The following is a 17,142-nucleotide window of genomic DNA, read 5'->3' on the forward strand; positions in this document are numbered from 1 at the left end:
CCTAACACTTCTGCAGAACTCATCCTCCCAGAGCCTGAATCATCTCTGCCTGGGGTGGCCCCGGCCCCTCACGCCTGTGATACTGAGTCATGCTTCTGGCTAGGGCAGGGGTCAGCAAACCTTTTCTGTAAAGCTGGACAATAAGTATTGTAGGCTTTCTAGGCCTTCAAGTTACAGTCTCTGCCGTAATTATTCCACTCTGCTTTCATAGCAAAAGCAGCCACAGACAGTATATAAATGAGTGGGCAAGGCTCCCTCCCAATAAAACTTTATTCACAAAAACAGGTGGTGGGCCCACCATGCCCTCCTCCCTCCTTTTGCCTGCCTGGTGAACGAACTCCTCTTCATCCTTCAGAACCCCTCTTAGATGTTACCACTCCCCTGAAGGCTTCTCTGGCCCTCCAGGATAATCACTCAGTGTGCATCATTTACTACTACACCTGATAGTCTGTTTGCACACCAGCCTCTCCTGCTGGGCTTTGAGCCAAGGTCTGATTCGTCTTCAGACCCTCAGCCATCCTCTGGTGGCCCGCACACATGACCCACGCTGCATTTGTGCCTCTTGCTCCAACATGCCAGCTGGGCTGTCACCAGCATCAGCCCTCATTTCTTTTTCCTGCAACTTTCAGTAGCAAATGCGATTTTTTTTTCTTAAATAAACTTATTTCTGTTGGAATAATTTGAGATTTAGAGAAAAATTACAAAGATAGTGCAGAAGATCCCCTATGCCCCTCACTAAGTTTTTCTAAATAGGAACGCCTTACATTATCAGGGCACATTTGTCACAACTGAGAAATCGGCATCAGTACATTGCAATGAACCAACCTCCTGACGTTATTCAGATGTCGCCACCTCTTCCACTCATGTCCTCTCTCTGGTCGAGGATTGCATCCAGGGTACCCCATTGCACATAGAGACTGCTCCAGTCTGGGACAGGCTCCCTCAGTCTTTCCCAGTTGCTCATGACCTTGGCAGTCTTGGGAGAATTGGCCAGTTGTCCCGCAGGTTGCCCCCAGTCTGGGCCCAGCTGATGTTCTTCTCCCCAGTAGACTGGAGTCATGGGTTCTACAAGCAAGTGCACTCTGAGCCGTTCTCCTGAGCGAGTGTCTGGTGACTTACCCTGACGTCATCCTTCTTGGCTGGGCTTCGGGGACCCTGGGTTTCAGAGCAGGTTCAGTCCTGCTTACTGTGTGGCAAAGACATAACCAAGGCCTGTGGGCTGCATCTTCCTCCGCTTGGGGAGCTGCTGGGGGAGGTTTATCAGAGACATGAAGCCAGGAAGGATGTGGGCTAGGAAGGGCTTAGCTGAGATATGGTCATGGCCTTTGCACGGGAGGGTTGAGAGGCTGACTCTGGGCCAGGTGGGACAGGGCTTTGGATGGAAGAAGCCCAGGTGGAGGGTTTGTCTTGGAGGTATCTGGCAATGTCACTCATACGAGCCATAATCCTCGGGTCAGAGGTCACATTTAAGGACATACAGGGGCTCTTCCACCTTCCCTGGGGAGCTGCAGCTGCTTGATTCCAGCCTGGTCAGGGACAGGGGTTTCCAGCCAAGAGTCCAGTGCTGTCTTTTCCGGGGTGGGCATCAGCATCCCCCTTCACCACTCCTCTCCCGCCTGCCACTCTGACTGTGCCCATCTCTGCCCTGCCTTCCAGCTCCAGGACGCGTGCCCCGAGCCCGGGAGGCATGCTGAAGCCGGGCAGCCGGCAGGATGAGTTTGCACGAAGCGGGCAGCTCCGGCCACCGGGAGCAGGCAGCCTACCACCTGCACATCTACCCCCGGCTGTCCACCACCGAGAGCCAGGCCTCCTGCCGCGTGATCGCCACCAAGGACAGCACAACGTCCGATGTCATCAAGGATGCCATCACCAGCCTGCGGCTCGATGGCACCAAGTGCTACGTGCTGGTGGAGGTCAAGGAGTCAGGCGGCGAGGAATGGGTGCTGGACGCCAACGACTCACCCGTGCACCGCGTGCTGCTTTGGCCCCGGCGGGCACAGGACGAGCACCCACAGGAGGATGGCTACTACTTCCTGCTGCAGGAGCGCAACGCCGATGGGACCATCAAGTACATGCACATGCAGCTGGTGACCCAGGCCACTGCCACCCGGCGCCTGGTGGAGCGTGGCCTCCTGCCGCGGCAGCAAGCGGATTTTGACGACCTGTGCAACCTCCCTGAGCTGACTGAGGACAACCTCCTGAAGAACCTCAAGCACCGCTTCCTGCAGCGGAAGATCTACACGTACGCAGGGAGCATCCTGGTGGCCATCAACCCCTTCAAATTCCTCCCCATCTACAACCCCAAGTACGTGAAGATGTACGAGAACCAGCAGCTGGGCAAGCTGGAGCCGCACGTCTTCGCGCTGGCTGACGTGGCCTACTACGCCATGCTCAGGAAGCACGTCAACCAGTGCATCGTGATCTCGGGCGAGAGCGGCTCCGGCAAGACGCAGAGCACCAACTTCCTGATCCACTGCCTCACAGCCCTCAGCCAGAAGGGGTATGCCAGTGGTGTCGAGAGGACCATCCTGGGCGCTGGCCCCGTGCTGGAGGTGAGCTGAGCCTGGCGGTGGGCAGGGGACCTTCACTCTGAAAGTATGGGTTTTATTGTTGTTGTTCAGGTAGAGTGAGGCCAACAGGTCAGGAGACAGCTGCCCTTGGAGAAAAAGTTTATCACTGACAGGTCCCAGGAGGAGGGGGAATGACGCCACGGCAGGGCCACACGGGAAAGCACCAGGCTGGGTCAAGAGGCAGTGAGAGAGGGGGATGCAGGCAGGAGCCTTGCTTGTGGCTTTCCCTGGAAGGAAGGGTAAGCTGGCTTAGGATTGGCTGGCTTGAATCATTTCAGCAAGCTCTGGGGGTAGGAGTTGCCCCTGGTTATCTGGAGCCGGGGGTGTGGGGTGATCAGGGCAGGTGGATAGTGGCCTGGAGTGTAAAGGCTGGATAGAACAGGTGGGTGGGTGTGGGCTCTGGATTGGGTGATTTGCACAGGGAATGCGCTCCCACAGGCAAACCCTTGACTGTCTCTAGGAATTGGCTAGCCCTGGGTGGGGCTGCCCCTCTAGGGTCAGCCAGGCCCCAGATATCAGAGCATCAGAAATACAGAAAATAGGGCCGGCCCGGTGGCACACTTGGTAGAGTGTGGCGCTTGGGAGTGCAGCGGCGCTCCCGCCAAGGGTTCAGATCCCATATAGAGACCGGTCCGCTCACTGGTTGAGCGCGGTGCGGGCACGACACCAAGGGTTGCGATCCCGTTGCCAGTCGCGGTATGGGCGTGACACCGAGGGTTGCAATCCCGTTACCGGTCATGAAAAAAGACAAAAAGGAAAAAAAAAATAGAAATACAGAAAATAAAAAGGTCTGGTTCATACACCCTTGACATCTGGAGGACAGACAGCTGTCCTCCAGGTCCCAGAAAGAAAAGGCTGCTGTGCTCTAATTGGATGGTTCGAGGGGTACTTCACAACGACGTGTTTCTGGGAGGGGTGGCGAGGTAGATGGAAGACTGCAAGGCAAACAGCAGACCCCCAGGGGGGTCTGGTGAGATGATGCTATAGGGTGGACGAGGGGAGGGGACTGCCTGGCAGAGCTGTTTGCTGTCTGATGTCCTTGTTGGCCAAGCCCCGTGGGAGCCATCAATGTGTTGCTGGGGGTGAGGCTTCTGGCTGCAGGTCTGGACATAGGTCTGGACACAGGGTGGCGGATATGACAACACAGCGTCCCTCACTCTAGGAGTCTTAGGAGAAGATGCATCCATGAGTCTCAGAACACAACATGACAATCGTTGCCTAGTGAGGGGCAAGGGCAATGTGTGGGCTCAGGGGTCTGCAGCCTTGAGGGCCCAGGGTTCTACTTTTTTTTTTTTTTAACTGGCTTTATTTTTTACATCATTTTAGGTTTATAGTGATACTGAGCAGACAGTTCAGAGTTTCTGCGTGCGCCCTCCTGTCTCCCACAATTTCCCTCCCCTTTGTATCTTGCATTATTAGCCTGCTGTATTTGTTACAATTGATTTAAGCCGAAGTTGACATATGAGCGTACTTAAAAAGTCATGGAAAGATTCGTATTACCTTTTAATTCTATTTTTCCATGAACTTTTTGAAGTACCCTCATGTTGTTAATAACTAAGGTCCATAGTTTATATTAGGGTTTGCTGTTGGTGTCGTACATTCTCTGGATTTATACACATGTGTAAGATGTGTATCCCACCTCGTAGTATTGGACAGAGTAGTTTCTCTGCTCTAGAGATCCCCTGTGCTCTGCCTATTCATCCCTCCCTCCCCCGAGCCTCTGGCAACCACTGGTCTTTTCACGGTCTATAGTTTTGACTTTTCCACGATGTCCTATAGTTGGAATCTCACAGTGTAGCCTTTTCACATCGGCTTTTTTCACCTAGCAATATGCATCTAAGTTTCCTCCATGTCTTTCATGGCTTGAGAGCTCTTTTCTTATTGCTGAATAGTATTCCATTATATGCATATACCACAGTTTGTTCATCCACAAGATCCTGAGACACCCTCCCCATTGGTGGAGGGAGGGGTTTGAGTGTGGGGTGGCCCCACCCTCCCTAGAGCATTGACCTCTGACCAAAAATTTTCCCAGTCTCCTCCAAGCTGAAGCCTACCATGCAAAGTCACTGGAATCACACCTAGGCAGTGGTTGCAGAATGCATTCCAGTTCCTCTTCATGAATGTCATCAGCAAGAAATTAACTAGGGTCATATAGCTTAGACCTGTGACTAAATGTGTAGCTTGTTTCTGTTTCCACCTGTACAAGTAATATGAATATAAAGATTCATTGTCATGTTTTGCATCAACTTATTAAAAACTTCTGAGTGGTCTGGCCACAGGGTGTACGTTTTCCTTCTGAGTGTAGATCACCCCACGGTGTTAGCCTGACTGTCCAGCAATCCATTCATCGCACGGTGCTGATCTAAGCTCAGGGTGGTGCGGTGGCCAGAATCCACACAAAGGCCTGCCCACGTGGAGCTGTCACCCCGGTGATGCAGGGGCAGACAGTAAAACCAGCAGCAAGGCTGGTACGTGAATGCTAAGAGCAATGAGAACAGCAGGTGGGCTAGGTGGAGGGGCCAGGAGGTGAGAGGTCCATCCGGGCAGGAGGCATAGCCAGTGTAGAGGCAGGAGTACCGCAGACTGGGGGGCTTCAGACAACAGGAATATATTCTCTCTCAGTTCTGGAGGCCAGAAGTCTAAAATCAAGGCGTCTACAGGGCCATACTCCCTCTGGAGGCTCTAGGGGAGGATCCATCCTGGCCTTCTCAAGCTTCTGGTGGCTCCCAGTGTTCCTTGGCTTGTGGCCACATCACTCCAGGCTCTGCCTCGGTTGTCACAGTGTTCCTCCTGTTTGTGTCTTTACCTGGCCTTTGTATAGTAAGGACGCCATGCTCCTCATTGTATTTCAGGCCCATCCTACTGCAATATGACCTCATCTTAACTAATTACAGCTGCAGAGACCCCATTTCCAAATAAAGTCATGTTCATAGGCTCCGGGGGTGATGCAGACATAACTTTTGGGGAAACACAAGTCAGCCCCCATAGAGGAGAAGCTCCCCAGCTCAGCAGGCACCCTGGGGCCCATCATTCCTCCCCTGCTGCTAGAGAAGCTCCTGCCAGCCTCCACTCCTGTGGCCCTTAGAGATTCTGGCACATTCTCCTGGATTCCGTCGATGACCATTATTCACCCTCATGAGTCAGATGCCTCATCGCGCCAGGCTGCCTCGTTTGGGCCTCAGCAGTGTGAGCCAGCAAGGCCAATTTTCCCCAGCATTTATAATCTGCTCGAGGGTGGTGCCCACACCGGCTTCCAAAATGGGCTTAAGCCAAACCCACGTCATGGCAGTAAACGTGCTTCCTGGGGCGACTGTTTGCAAAGGGATAGGTTGTCTTAGCTCAGAGCCGGTTTTCTCTCCACCTCGGCCTGCTGATGTCTGGGGCTACGTAACCCGCCAGGGTGGGGCTGTCCTGTGCATCAGAGGTGTAGAGGAGCATCCCTGGCCTCCACCCACCAGATGCCAGGAGCACCCGCTTCTGAGGTGTGACAACCAAAAATGTCCCCAGACATTGCCGATGTCCCCTGAAGACAGAATTGCACTGCCACCTTCGAGTCGTCCCATAGGACCCAGTCACTGTTCATTTCAGGTGCTGAGCATTTAGAGATTGTCCATAAGTTCTAACCATTCTGACCTAACCTAAGAGTTGTTTTCTAATAACAGGAACAGTTAGTTTTCGCGCCTTTGGGCCCACTGGTTGTCAGGTTTGGACTTCCCGGTTTTCATCCATCATTTCTCTGGGTTCTTACCACACCTCTGCCTATTTTAAAGATGGGAAAACCAAGTCTCAGAGAAACACATTAATGTGCGAGTTTCCTGAGTCAGTCTTAACAAAGTCCCACAAACTGGGTGGTTTAAAGCAAACAGGACTTTATTCTCTCACAGCTCTGGAGGCCAGAAGTCCTAAATCAGTGGCAGCAGGGCTGTGCTCCCTCTGGAGGCTTTATGGGACAGTCTGTCCTGGGCCTCTCTGCTAGCTTCTGGTGGCTCCAGCAGTCCTTGACGTTGCTTGGCTTGTGACCACATAACTTCAGTCTCTGCCTCCATCATCACATGGCCTGCCCTCTGAGGGTGCTTCTGTGTGTGTCATCTCCCCTCCTTTCTCTTATAAGGACGCTTGTCATTGGACTTGAGGTTCACTCTAAATCCAGGATGACCTCATCTCGGGATCCTTATCTTAATTACCCCTGCGAAGACCCTGGTTCCAAATAATGTCATGGTCATAGGTCCCAGGGGTGAGGACTTGGATATATCTTTCTGGGGCTTCAAGTCAGCCCATTACCGGTGGATTCCTCAGGCCACACTGCAGACAGCCACAGCCATACCAGGCTTTGAACCCAGCCTGAGCTTGTGCCCTCCACTCATGCCACCTCTCACAACTTCATGAAAGATCTCCTCTGTCACCTGGCCTGGGCCATGAAAGGCCGAAGATCGGCACAGCCTGTAGCGTTCAGGAATTTTCCTCGGCTCCCCAAAAGGAGAAGTTGTGTTGTTTTGAGGTTTGGGCCTTGCTGTGCAATTCTGACCAGAAAACAGGAAGGGAGTGCTGTGGAAAGCCAGTTCCAGTCAGCTGATCTGCCACCCACTGCAGTTAACTGTTGCTGTCACTGTTTCCCAGGACGAGGGGCTGCAGGAGCCTCAGTTGTCATTTAGCCCACCCGGGAGTCAGCAGGTCCTCCACACCACCCCCAGAAACATGACATTTGTGAAGGACTGTTTGTTGTCTCAGCCAGAAATACTGAAGAGGCAGAAAGCAGGGTCCTCATTCCTGTGCCATCACAGGCGCCCCTTGAAGACCTGGTGGCTCTGGGTGGAGCAGCCCATGGCACCAGCCACTGGGCTCACCCCAAATCACTCCCAGAATATGCCCCTCTCCCTTTACCCGCAGACCTCGGAATCCACTGGACACTGTTGACATTGCCCCTGTAAGAGCAGGTCAAGACTGGGGTGCTGATGGGCAGTTCTCTATCTTTCCTGAACCGGAGCAAGCACTACTAGCATCCATTGGTATGCGTGGGGTTTTAATTTTGAAAGCAGAAATGAAATAAGGATCCTTGCTCATCGGGCTGTTTTCTCAAGGGTCTTGGGTCTCCATTTGGCCTTAGTGGCCTGGCCCATGCCAAGAGAGGAGACTGAAGGATGGTGACAGTGACACCCCCAGCAGGGCGGAGCCAGGCCAACCTGCAGGAGCACCCATGCCCAGCACAGTTCAGTGAGGGACCAAGGAAGGGTCCTGGAGCTTACTGCTGCCCTGGACCCTCCTGGCGGAAGAGGCTGAATGAGCCTGTTGTGAGACTGTCATCTGTGCCTACCTGAGCCCAGCCTCCTCAGGGGCCCCACAAAGCCAGTCTCATGGGAGGATACCCCGCCTCCTCCCAGCCCCTCCTCCACCAGCCAGGCCGTTGGCCCTGTTCCCGCCACCTGCAGTCAGCACCAAGCCAGGCCCAACTGGGCAGGTCCCCCGGACCACAGCGTTACTATCCACCTTGATCTTTGCCCTCAGGGACGCCTGCCCAGGCCACATCTGCAGGGCCAGCCTTTGCCGTGCATTGGGGGCATCCTCACTGCCTACCGATGTGGGCAGACTGAATAGCCCCATCTCACACGCAGGAAACTGAGGCACACAGGCAAAGCCACTCTGCCAGGGTGGCAAAGGTAGAAGGTTCTAGAACCTGCTTTGTGCCAACTCCCATGTCTGGGCCTGTGCAGTTGGGGTTTTTGTTTAAGAGCTTAATTGATATGTAATTCACCTATTGAAAGTGCACGGTTCATCAGCATTCAGTACATCCACACTGTTGTGTGGCCACCACCTCTGCAGAGGCTCCTCGGCTTACAGTGGGGCTGCGTCCCGATAAACCCGACAAATGTTGACAATGTTGTAAGTCCAAAATGCATTTTAATACACCTAACCCACCAAAGATCACAGCTCAGCCTAGCCTATCTTAAATGTGCTCAGAACACTTACCTTAGCCTATGGTGGGCAGAATCATCAAACACAGCCTATTTTATATGAGGTGGTGAATGTCTCACATAATTTATTGAGTGCTGTACTGAAAGTGAAAAGCAGAATGTTTGTGTGCGTGCTGGAAGTATGGTTTCTACTGACTGCATATTGCCCTCACACCAGCATAAAGTTGAAAATTAACAAGGTGAACTATCGTCAGCCAGGACCATCTGTGTCTAGTTTCAGAACATTCTCATCATCCCAAAAGGAAACCCTGTCCCCATCAGTGGTCACTCCCCATCCCCCAGCAACGACCAGTCTGCTTTCTGTCTCTGTGAATGTGCCTGTTCTGACCATTTCATATCAATGGAATCACACACCGTGTGTCCTTTTGTGTCTGGCTTCTTTCACTCAGCATCATGTTTTCAAGGTTCATTCACTTTTTTTTTTGGCAGCTGGCCAGTATGGGGATCCAAACCCTTGAACTTTGTGTTCCAAAGCTGGGCCCTAACCAGCTGAGCCAACCAGCCAGCCCCATCCACGTTGTAGCATGTGTCAGTGTGTCATTCCTTTTCATGGCTGCGTGATATTCCACTGTGTGGATGCACCGCATCTTATTTCTCCACTCACCAGTTGTATCAGCATTTCATTCCTTTGTTTGCGGAGTGTGTCCTTGGGTTTGTTCTGGGCCCCTGCCAGGCCAACATCCTCCCATCAGTGACTATTCCAGAGCCAGGGGTTGAGGGGCGGGGGGGGTTGGCAGAGGTAGAGACAAAGCCCCTGGAGACTCTCATGGAGTTGACTGAGTGGAGCCTGGGGTAGAAGGAGAGCAGAGTCCTCTCTAGCAACCTGCTTGGGTGAATTGAGGGCTGGAGCTGCCAGGGGTCATCAGATGGGAACAGGGGCTGGGGCGGGAGGAGCCCAGTGAGGGGCTAGATGGGGCAGGCAGACACAACTAGGTGTACCCACCCTGCCCCTGGTAGTAGGCTGGGCTTGGGGAGCCAAGGAGGCAGGCCGGCGGGGGCCCCAGAAAGCAGACAGGAGCGTCTGCACATAGGAAGTATCAGAGCAAACAGACTGAGTCCTGGGAGCAGCCCCAGCCTTGTGGCTGAGCCAGAGCCAAGGCTGATGTCCCAGGGAGGGCAGGTGCCAGGGGAGAAGGAGGGGTGTCAGAGATGGCTGCAGGGGAGAATTAGTGCCAGCAGCATCATGACCCCAGCATTGGTTGGGTCTTAGAGGTCGCACAACACACTCGGAGAGGGGCAGGGGGCAGACAGCAAGCCGGGGCACCTCCTGTCTGGGCACTCAACCCTGCCTCTTGCCTGTTAGCCACTGGGGCGCAGGTGGGGGCAGTGAGTGTGCCTGGAGCATTGAGAGGGAGGCACATACCCCAGAACAGGCCTCTGGGGACCCCTTCAGGGCCTAGGCTGCAGACGGGAGGAGGCTCAGGATCAGGTCAGAGATGACGCCAGGCCCCAAGATGCAGAAGTCCCCAGTGTCACCTCTACAGCTGGCACCCCAGCGGCTGGGCAAGGTAGCCAGGGAGCCTTCATCCCGTGCCTGTCTGTCTGCCTGTCTCCCAGGTCCCCAAATACCCCAAAGTCCTGGCTTGTGTCTACTTTACAGAGCACAGAGGTGTTTTGGGGTAAGGGTCCCTGAGAGTGCCGTCCTTTCACTCAGCTGAGGGGACAGAAGATCAGCACATCACAGGCAGCTGATGGGGATAGGGCTTGGGTGTAGGAGGGTCTGGGGCTGCAGTGTGGAACACTCTAGGAGGAGGTTTGGAGTCCAGACATGTCCAGGGCTGGGTCCAGGTGAGCAGGACCAGCTGGGCAGGCCATGGTGGGGGAAGAGGGTCAGAATCAGGGCTCTCAGCAGTCCTTTCCTACCCCACCCACCAGTGGCCAAGGTTCAGGCTGGCCCAGGCCATCTGCAATGCTGAGCTACCAGACAGTCATTGATGCAAACACCGGGGTCACCAGTTCATGGGGGAGGGGGAGGAGGAGGGGAGGCAGAGGTGAGGGCCCCAGGTGTGGGTGGGAGTTATGATAGCAAAAAGACAGAAAAAGATGTACAGCGAGGCCGAGAGCCCCCAAGTGAGGTGGGCCCACCCTGGGCAGCCATGGGAAGCAGCCACAGAATCTCTGGCTGCTTCTCTGCCCCATGTGGCCTCCCCAGGAAGTTTGCATGCAGGTGGGGGTAAGCACTTTGGGGAGCCCTAGATCAGCAGAGCAGCCCAAAGAAGGGTAGGGGCTGGAACAGGACAGGAGGGAGACGGGGCGGACAGATCCCACAGGGGACAAGAAAGTGGAATAAGCGTTGTGGACAGAGGCAGCACTTCCTGTTCTAACCCAGGATCGGGGCAGGATCATTCACTGTGGTGAGGGCTGCCCTATGCACTGCAGGATGCTGAGCAGAATCCCCGGTCCCGGCACACCAGACGCCAGTAGCACCCTTATCCCTAGTCGTGACAACCGAAACTTCTCCGGATGTGGACAGGTGTCCCCTGAGGAACAGAATCTCCCCAGCTGAGAACTGCTGTTTTAGGCCAACTGCATGCAAAGAACGATTTCAGTGTTACAGGTGTTGTCTGCCTAAATATTTTCAGACTTGGGGAGGGGGCGTGTAACATTGAACCATTGGAATTACACATCAACCCAATGATAATCAGCACCATCGTGGGGTGGCTGCCATAGGTGGGGAAGCAGTTTTGGGCTCGTGTTCTCATTTGTCCCCAGGAGGAGGTGTCTGGTGTGGCTTCACACCCAAGGCCAGCAGAGCCAAGCGAGCACGACCAGAAATGTCCTCGTGTCGCCCACAATGATGCACACCTGGGTGTGAGGATTTGGTTTTCCACACAAGAGTCCAGTTGTCCGGGTGGACATTGAGCAACATCTTAGAATGTTATTTTAAGAGTTGTTCCTCAGCGCCAAAAACCAGTCACCAATTTTAGGACATCCAGGGCTGAGAAGTGACACGCTCTTCAAATGCATGTAATCCAAGCGCCTTAGCAGTTTCCTGATACGTTAGTGCTGGTTCAGGTGCACCAGATTTGATCATCTGCTCCATGCTTGTCCTCTTCAGGGTGACTTTCTGAACTTATGCCAGGTGGTGGCTGTGGTTTGATTCTCCTCCGTCAAGCATCTCCCCAACAGGAAACAAACCAGGACATGTGTCGCATCGTCACAGTCCAGAGAGCCCCACTTTGGCAAAGTCATGACACGTTTTATTATTAATTTTGGTTCCCCCAGGTGCTTTTCCTTGCTTTTTTCTGCTTCTTTTCGTAGAACACTTCATTTGTTTTTAGTGTCTTTTCTTCATTTGAGGTTTCATTTCTTTTCGTACGTACCAGAGCTTGGCAAACTTCAGCCCATGGGTTAAATATGCCAGTGCCTGTTTCTACAAATAAAGTTTTATTGTCAAACAGCCATGCCTACTCCTTTACATGTCACCTGTGATGGCAGAGCTGAGTAATTGAGACAGAGGCACCTGGACCTTTACAGGAAAGGTTTGCTGACCTTGGCTTCATCTGCATGCATATAGAACGTTCCAGAAGCCCATGGTGAACATTGTCCAGATGCCTTCTGCATATGCTCTTCTCATCTTCTGCTCAGCTCCCCCTTCCCCAAATATAACAAACCAGGTTTTGTTTCTAGATGGGATCTTTGTCGCCACTTGTATACATGCCATGCATAGATGCATCTATTTGTAAAGCAGGTTGGGGGGGTGCCAGGGAGGGAGGGTGTGGCTATAGACATCCCATGAGGGTTGGCAGGGCCAGCTCACTGGCTCCGTGTACCCCACAGGCAGCTGGGGGTGGTTTACAGCCTGTGTGTTTGGGCTCCGTCTGTGGGCAGCAGGAACTAAGTAGGGTCCCCTCCTGTCTTGCACCCTCACGGGCTGAACCTCACCGGGCCCCAGCTCTCAGAGGGTGTTTAACTGCATCCTGGGCCCTGAGGTCGCCTGAATCCTGCCTGCTGTGGACACAGTCTGCCAGGAACATAGTGGGAAGAGGACTGTGGACTGGCCAGGCCCAGAGGTGCCGAGCGAGAGCCCAGTGTTGTCCTGGGCTTCCACCAGCCCCCGTCCCCAGTGCCCAGTGCTGGGGATCCTCCCTGAGCCACCTCAGCATGAAGGCATTGAAGCTGATGGGACTGGACCGGAAGTGCATGCCCAGGGCCATGAACACCCCAAAAGAAAGCTGGCGTCTGGGGTGTCAGATGTGTGCCCAGGAGCTTGGAGAGAGAATTTAGCCAAAGAGACAAGCATGAGCACAGGCTTCCTGGGGTGGGGAATGGCAGCTGGGGAGGAGGTGGTGGCTGGTGGGATGGGGCAGCATTCTCAGCCCTAGTGCCATCTTCCCAGCACCTGAGACAGACTGGCAGGCCTGGGTGTGCCCAGCTGCCACGAGGACATTGCAAGCCACAGAGATCAGTGGGAGCAGACCCGAGGGGCAGTCTGGATGGCAAGGAAGGAACAAACAGCCAGGAGACCCTGCCAGGCTGAAAAGCAGGGGCCACACTAGAGCAGAAGGGTGTCCGTGGTGGGTATGGAGGGGATGGGGGTGCCTGACAGCCAAGGCCTTTAACAGAGGCCCGTGGGAGCACTGGGGGGATTGTGGCGGCCCCCGGGGACTCTGTCCCTCCAGTGCCTGCAGACCTCCAAGGCTGCCTTTCTGGCCCGCTGCATCAAAGGGCAGAGCCACGACACTTTGGAATGATCTAAAGCTATTTTAGACAAAAGGGGAAGTTATATTTTGGGGAATGTTGCATGTAAGAGAACAGTGAAATTATGGAGTATATTTTAAGCATCAAAAGAACGTCTCCTTAGAATTTGGAGAAAGTTGATTAAAAGCCGAAGCACAGGTCTGGGACACCCCTGCCACAGCCAGCACCTTTCTCAATGTTCTGGGGGTCCTCTGCATGAGGGTTATGGACCTCCATCTATCCGTGACATCTGTCTTGCTTTTGGGGGCACTGGCACCACCAGGCATCAATTGACTACAGAGCCTGACAGCCGATTTGTTTCCTAGTAATTATCCAGATGGAGCAGCAGCCGAAGCCGCCTCCCGTGGGCCCCACCTTGGGTGGCCCAGTTGCCAAGTCCCTGCAGAGCTGCCCCCTGAAATGTCCTTGTGTGTGACTCAGCTGCTACTGGCCAGAGCCAGCTCCTGAGCCAAGCCCCTGGAGACCCCAGTTCCTTGGGGCCCCAGAGGCACCTGCCAACCAGCTCTAGGATCCCGGCACATGGCTTCTGACCACTCCTCCTGGGTCAGGTGGAGTTTGGCGGTGGTCAGGCACCTGGACCCAAAGCCTTCCATGGATGGGCTCTGGGGAAATGCCAGATGGTAACATCATCCCTTTAAGGGAGAGCGAAGTGTCCATGGGGGATGTACTACAAGACCCCTATGGATGCCTGAAACTGTGCATAGTACTGAACCTGGTTGCCATCGTCAGCACACGTGTCTGTTTGTGTCTTCCAACCGCAGATTTCACACCTTTTCCATCTTAACTAAGTGCTTATCACACACTGTAGCCATAACTTTTGCAGTCTGAGGCACAACAGCAAAACCAGCATGAATTTTTTCTTCATTCTTTACAATTACATGGATAGAAGATCCATTCTCACCATGCATCTTAACAACCTCAGCATTAAAAAAAAAAGATTTTTTTTTTTCTTTCACCATTTCACTTGAAACCGTTTGTGGTTTCTCTTCAGCACATCTGAATTGCCGGCATCACTGCTCTTGTGCTTTGGGATCATTATGCAGTAAGATAAGGGTGACCTGATCATGAGCACTGCAGTCCCGGGACAGTGGAGCTGATCAGCAAGAGGGCTACGAGGTGACTAACGGGTGGGTGGTGTAGGCAGTGTGGACCCACTGGACACAGGGATGACTCATGTCCCAGAAGGACGGAGGCGCAAGATCTCATCACGCTATGCAGAATGGCGCATGGTTTAAAACTTACAAAGTGGTTGTTTCTGGAATTTTCCATTTAATATTTTCAGGCCATGGTTGACTATGGGTAAATGAAACCACAGATGGGGCAGGGGGGCCACTGTACAAAAACCTGGGCCTTGTAAATGCAATATACAGGACTCTAGTTAGCTGATTTGTGAACAGAATCCAAAGCTGTGGTTCTCACCTGTGGCTGTTTCTTCCTCCAGGGGATGTTTGGCAACACCTGGAGACATTTTTGGTTGTCACAACAGAGGTGGAAGAGGTTTTACTGGCATCTGGTGGGTGGAGGCCAGTGTACTAAATGCCCTACAGTGCACAAGACAGCCCCCTCCACAAAACATGACCTGGCCTCAAATGTCAGCGGTGCCAAGGCTGAGAAACCTGCTCTAGTTTAGGGGTCTTTAGGACGTTCAGTTGAAAACCTGTAGGCAGTGGTGGAGATTTGGGAGCCACCTCCTGGGTGGAGCTGCTTGCCAAAGGTGTGAATGTTGGTGAGATCATTGGGAGGAGAAAGAGATGACAAGGACACCCAACACCCGAGGAGTCCCTCAGTGCAGGCCCTCCTGAGGGAACATCTCTAATTCTGCAAAAGTGCCTGGACCACTTCCCGTGCCCCTTCCCCTCCAAATTTGCTGCCTGCAGGAGCTCAGGGTGATGTGTAGGAAGCCAGGCAGGTGTGGGACCAGGCAGCCCAGAGGTTTGAGTGCAGGCTCAGCTGCCACATGCTGTTTGACCTGCACAGTCACTCAACCTCTCTGCACTGCCTCCTGACCTCTCCCACTCCAGGGCCTTTGCACGTGCTGTACCCTCAGTCTGGAGTTCTCTTGCCACTGTCACCTGAGTCCAGCCTCGAAGCCTCCTTGTCCTTTCAGTGCTGGCTCACAACACTGCTGGAAGAGCCAAAGGACAGATCCAGGGTGTCACTACTACAGGGTTAGCCTATGGTGTGGTTTCCACTGCCCCGTCCCCTGAGGCTCTGAGGGGACTATGTGTTTCTCACAGTGGGCTAGTCTAGCTCAGCAGCCCTGGGCATGGCTGTGGAAGAGCGGGGAGTAAGTGAGCGCTGATATGGGATCAAATGCCAGGGAGGGGCCCCAGCTAGAGCCCCAGAGAGAAGCCAGGGTGAGAAGCAGACCTGAGATGGGAAGTCAAAGGCTGGATCGAGTCACCCAGAAAAGAGGTGATTGGGGACATCAGAGGGCCTTTGTATCCAGGGATCGTCCCAGGCTTAGGGCAGTGCCAGCTGTGGCTTCCCCAGACCCAAGGGAGATTCAACTCAATCTATTGTTCAATGTCAGAGTGATCTGCACGTCAGGCTGGGCCGTCACTGCTCCTGCACCTTTCAGAGCGGGTGGATTCAGTGGAATATCATGCAGCCATAAAAAAGAACAAAGCTCCCACACTTGCTACAACAGGGATGCACCTTGAAAACATCATGCCAAAGATGTCTTCAAAAAGTTCAGGGAAAGATTTGTATTATCTTTTAATCCCATTTTTCCACAAAAGACCACAAAGCGTGTGGTTTTGTTTACAGATGGTCCTTGACTTAACACGGTTCAACTTATGGTTTTATGATTTTTCAACTTTACGATGACACAAAAGCAATACACATTCGATAGAAACCTTATTTTTGCCCACCCAACCGTTCTGTTTTCGCTTTCAGTACACTATTCAATACATTGCATGAGATACTCAGTACTTTAGCATAAAATAGGCTTTGTGTTGGATGATTTGGCCCAGCTGTGGCTAATATAAGTGTCCTGAGCCCATTTGAGAGACTAGGCTAAGCTATGATGTAGGTTAGGTGTATTAGATGCATTTTCTGCTTATGGTATTTTTGACTTACAGTCCATTGTACATTGAGGAGAATCTGTATGAAACGTCCAGAACAGGTGAATCCATCAAGACAGAAAGCAGATTAGTGGTTGCAGGGGGCTGGGGGCAGGAGAATGGGGAGTGACTGCTGATGGGGACTGGGTTACCTCTTGGGGTGATGAAAATGTTCTGGAACTAGATAGAGGCAATGGTTGCACAACATTGTGAATGTGCTAAATGCCACTCAATTGTACACGCAAATGGTCCTTTTTTTTTTTTTTTTTTTTTTTTCTTTATCAATATCAATATAGTTAATTTTTGTGTCCCTTTACTGAGTCCTCCCTCCCCCCTCTCTCTCCTCCCTCCCACCCATCAACATCATATGTGTTCGCTTGTCTTAACAAGTTCAAGGAATTGTGATCATTGTGTCTTCTTTTCTTTTTTTTGTGTGTTTGTGAATTTATTTATTTTTAGCTCCCACCAATAAGTGAGAACGTGGTATTTCTCTTTCTGTGCCTGACTTGTTTCACTTAATATAATTCTCTCTAGGTCCATCCATGTTGTTGCAAATGGCAGTATTTCATTCGTTTTTATAGCTGAGTAGTATTCCATTGTGTAGATATACCACATTTTCCGTATCCACTCATCTGATGATGGACATTTGGGCTGATTCCAGCTCTTGGCTATTGTGAAGAGTGCTGCAATGAACATTGGGGAACACGTATACCTTCGACTTGATGATTTCCATTCCTCTGGGCATATTCCCAGCAGTGGAATAGCTGGGTCATATGGTAGCTCTATCTGCAATTTTTTGAGGAACCTCCAGACCATTTTCCATAGAGACTACACCAT

At 52.6% G+C, this 17,142-nt stretch overlaps 1 protein-coding gene across 6 annotated transcripts in view; it reads left to right on the forward strand.

The window, feature by feature from the left end:
* Positions 1–17,142, forward strand: part of MYO9B (myosin IXB) — a 96,336-nt gene that overhangs the window by 16,830 nt on the left and 62,364 nt on the right. For all 6 annotated transcript variants that reach the window (XM_008580538.1, XM_008580539.1, XM_008580540.1 and 3 more), the window contains exon 2: positions 1,657–2,552. In XM_008580538.1, the coding sequence (XP_008578760.1) occupies positions 1,713–2,552 (840 nt within the window). In that variant the 5' untranslated portion in view covers positions 1,657–1,712. The remainder of the gene's footprint in view (positions 1–1,656; positions 2,553–17,142) is intronic.

The sequence above is a fragment of the Galeopterus variegatus genome, unplaced genomic scaffold, assembly GCF_000696425.1.
Source record: "Galeopterus variegatus unplaced genomic scaffold, G_variegatus-3.0.2 Scaffold2126, whole genome shotgun sequence".
Classification (NCBI taxonomy): Eukaryota; Metazoa; Chordata; class Mammalia; order Dermoptera; family Cynocephalidae; genus Galeopterus; species Galeopterus variegatus.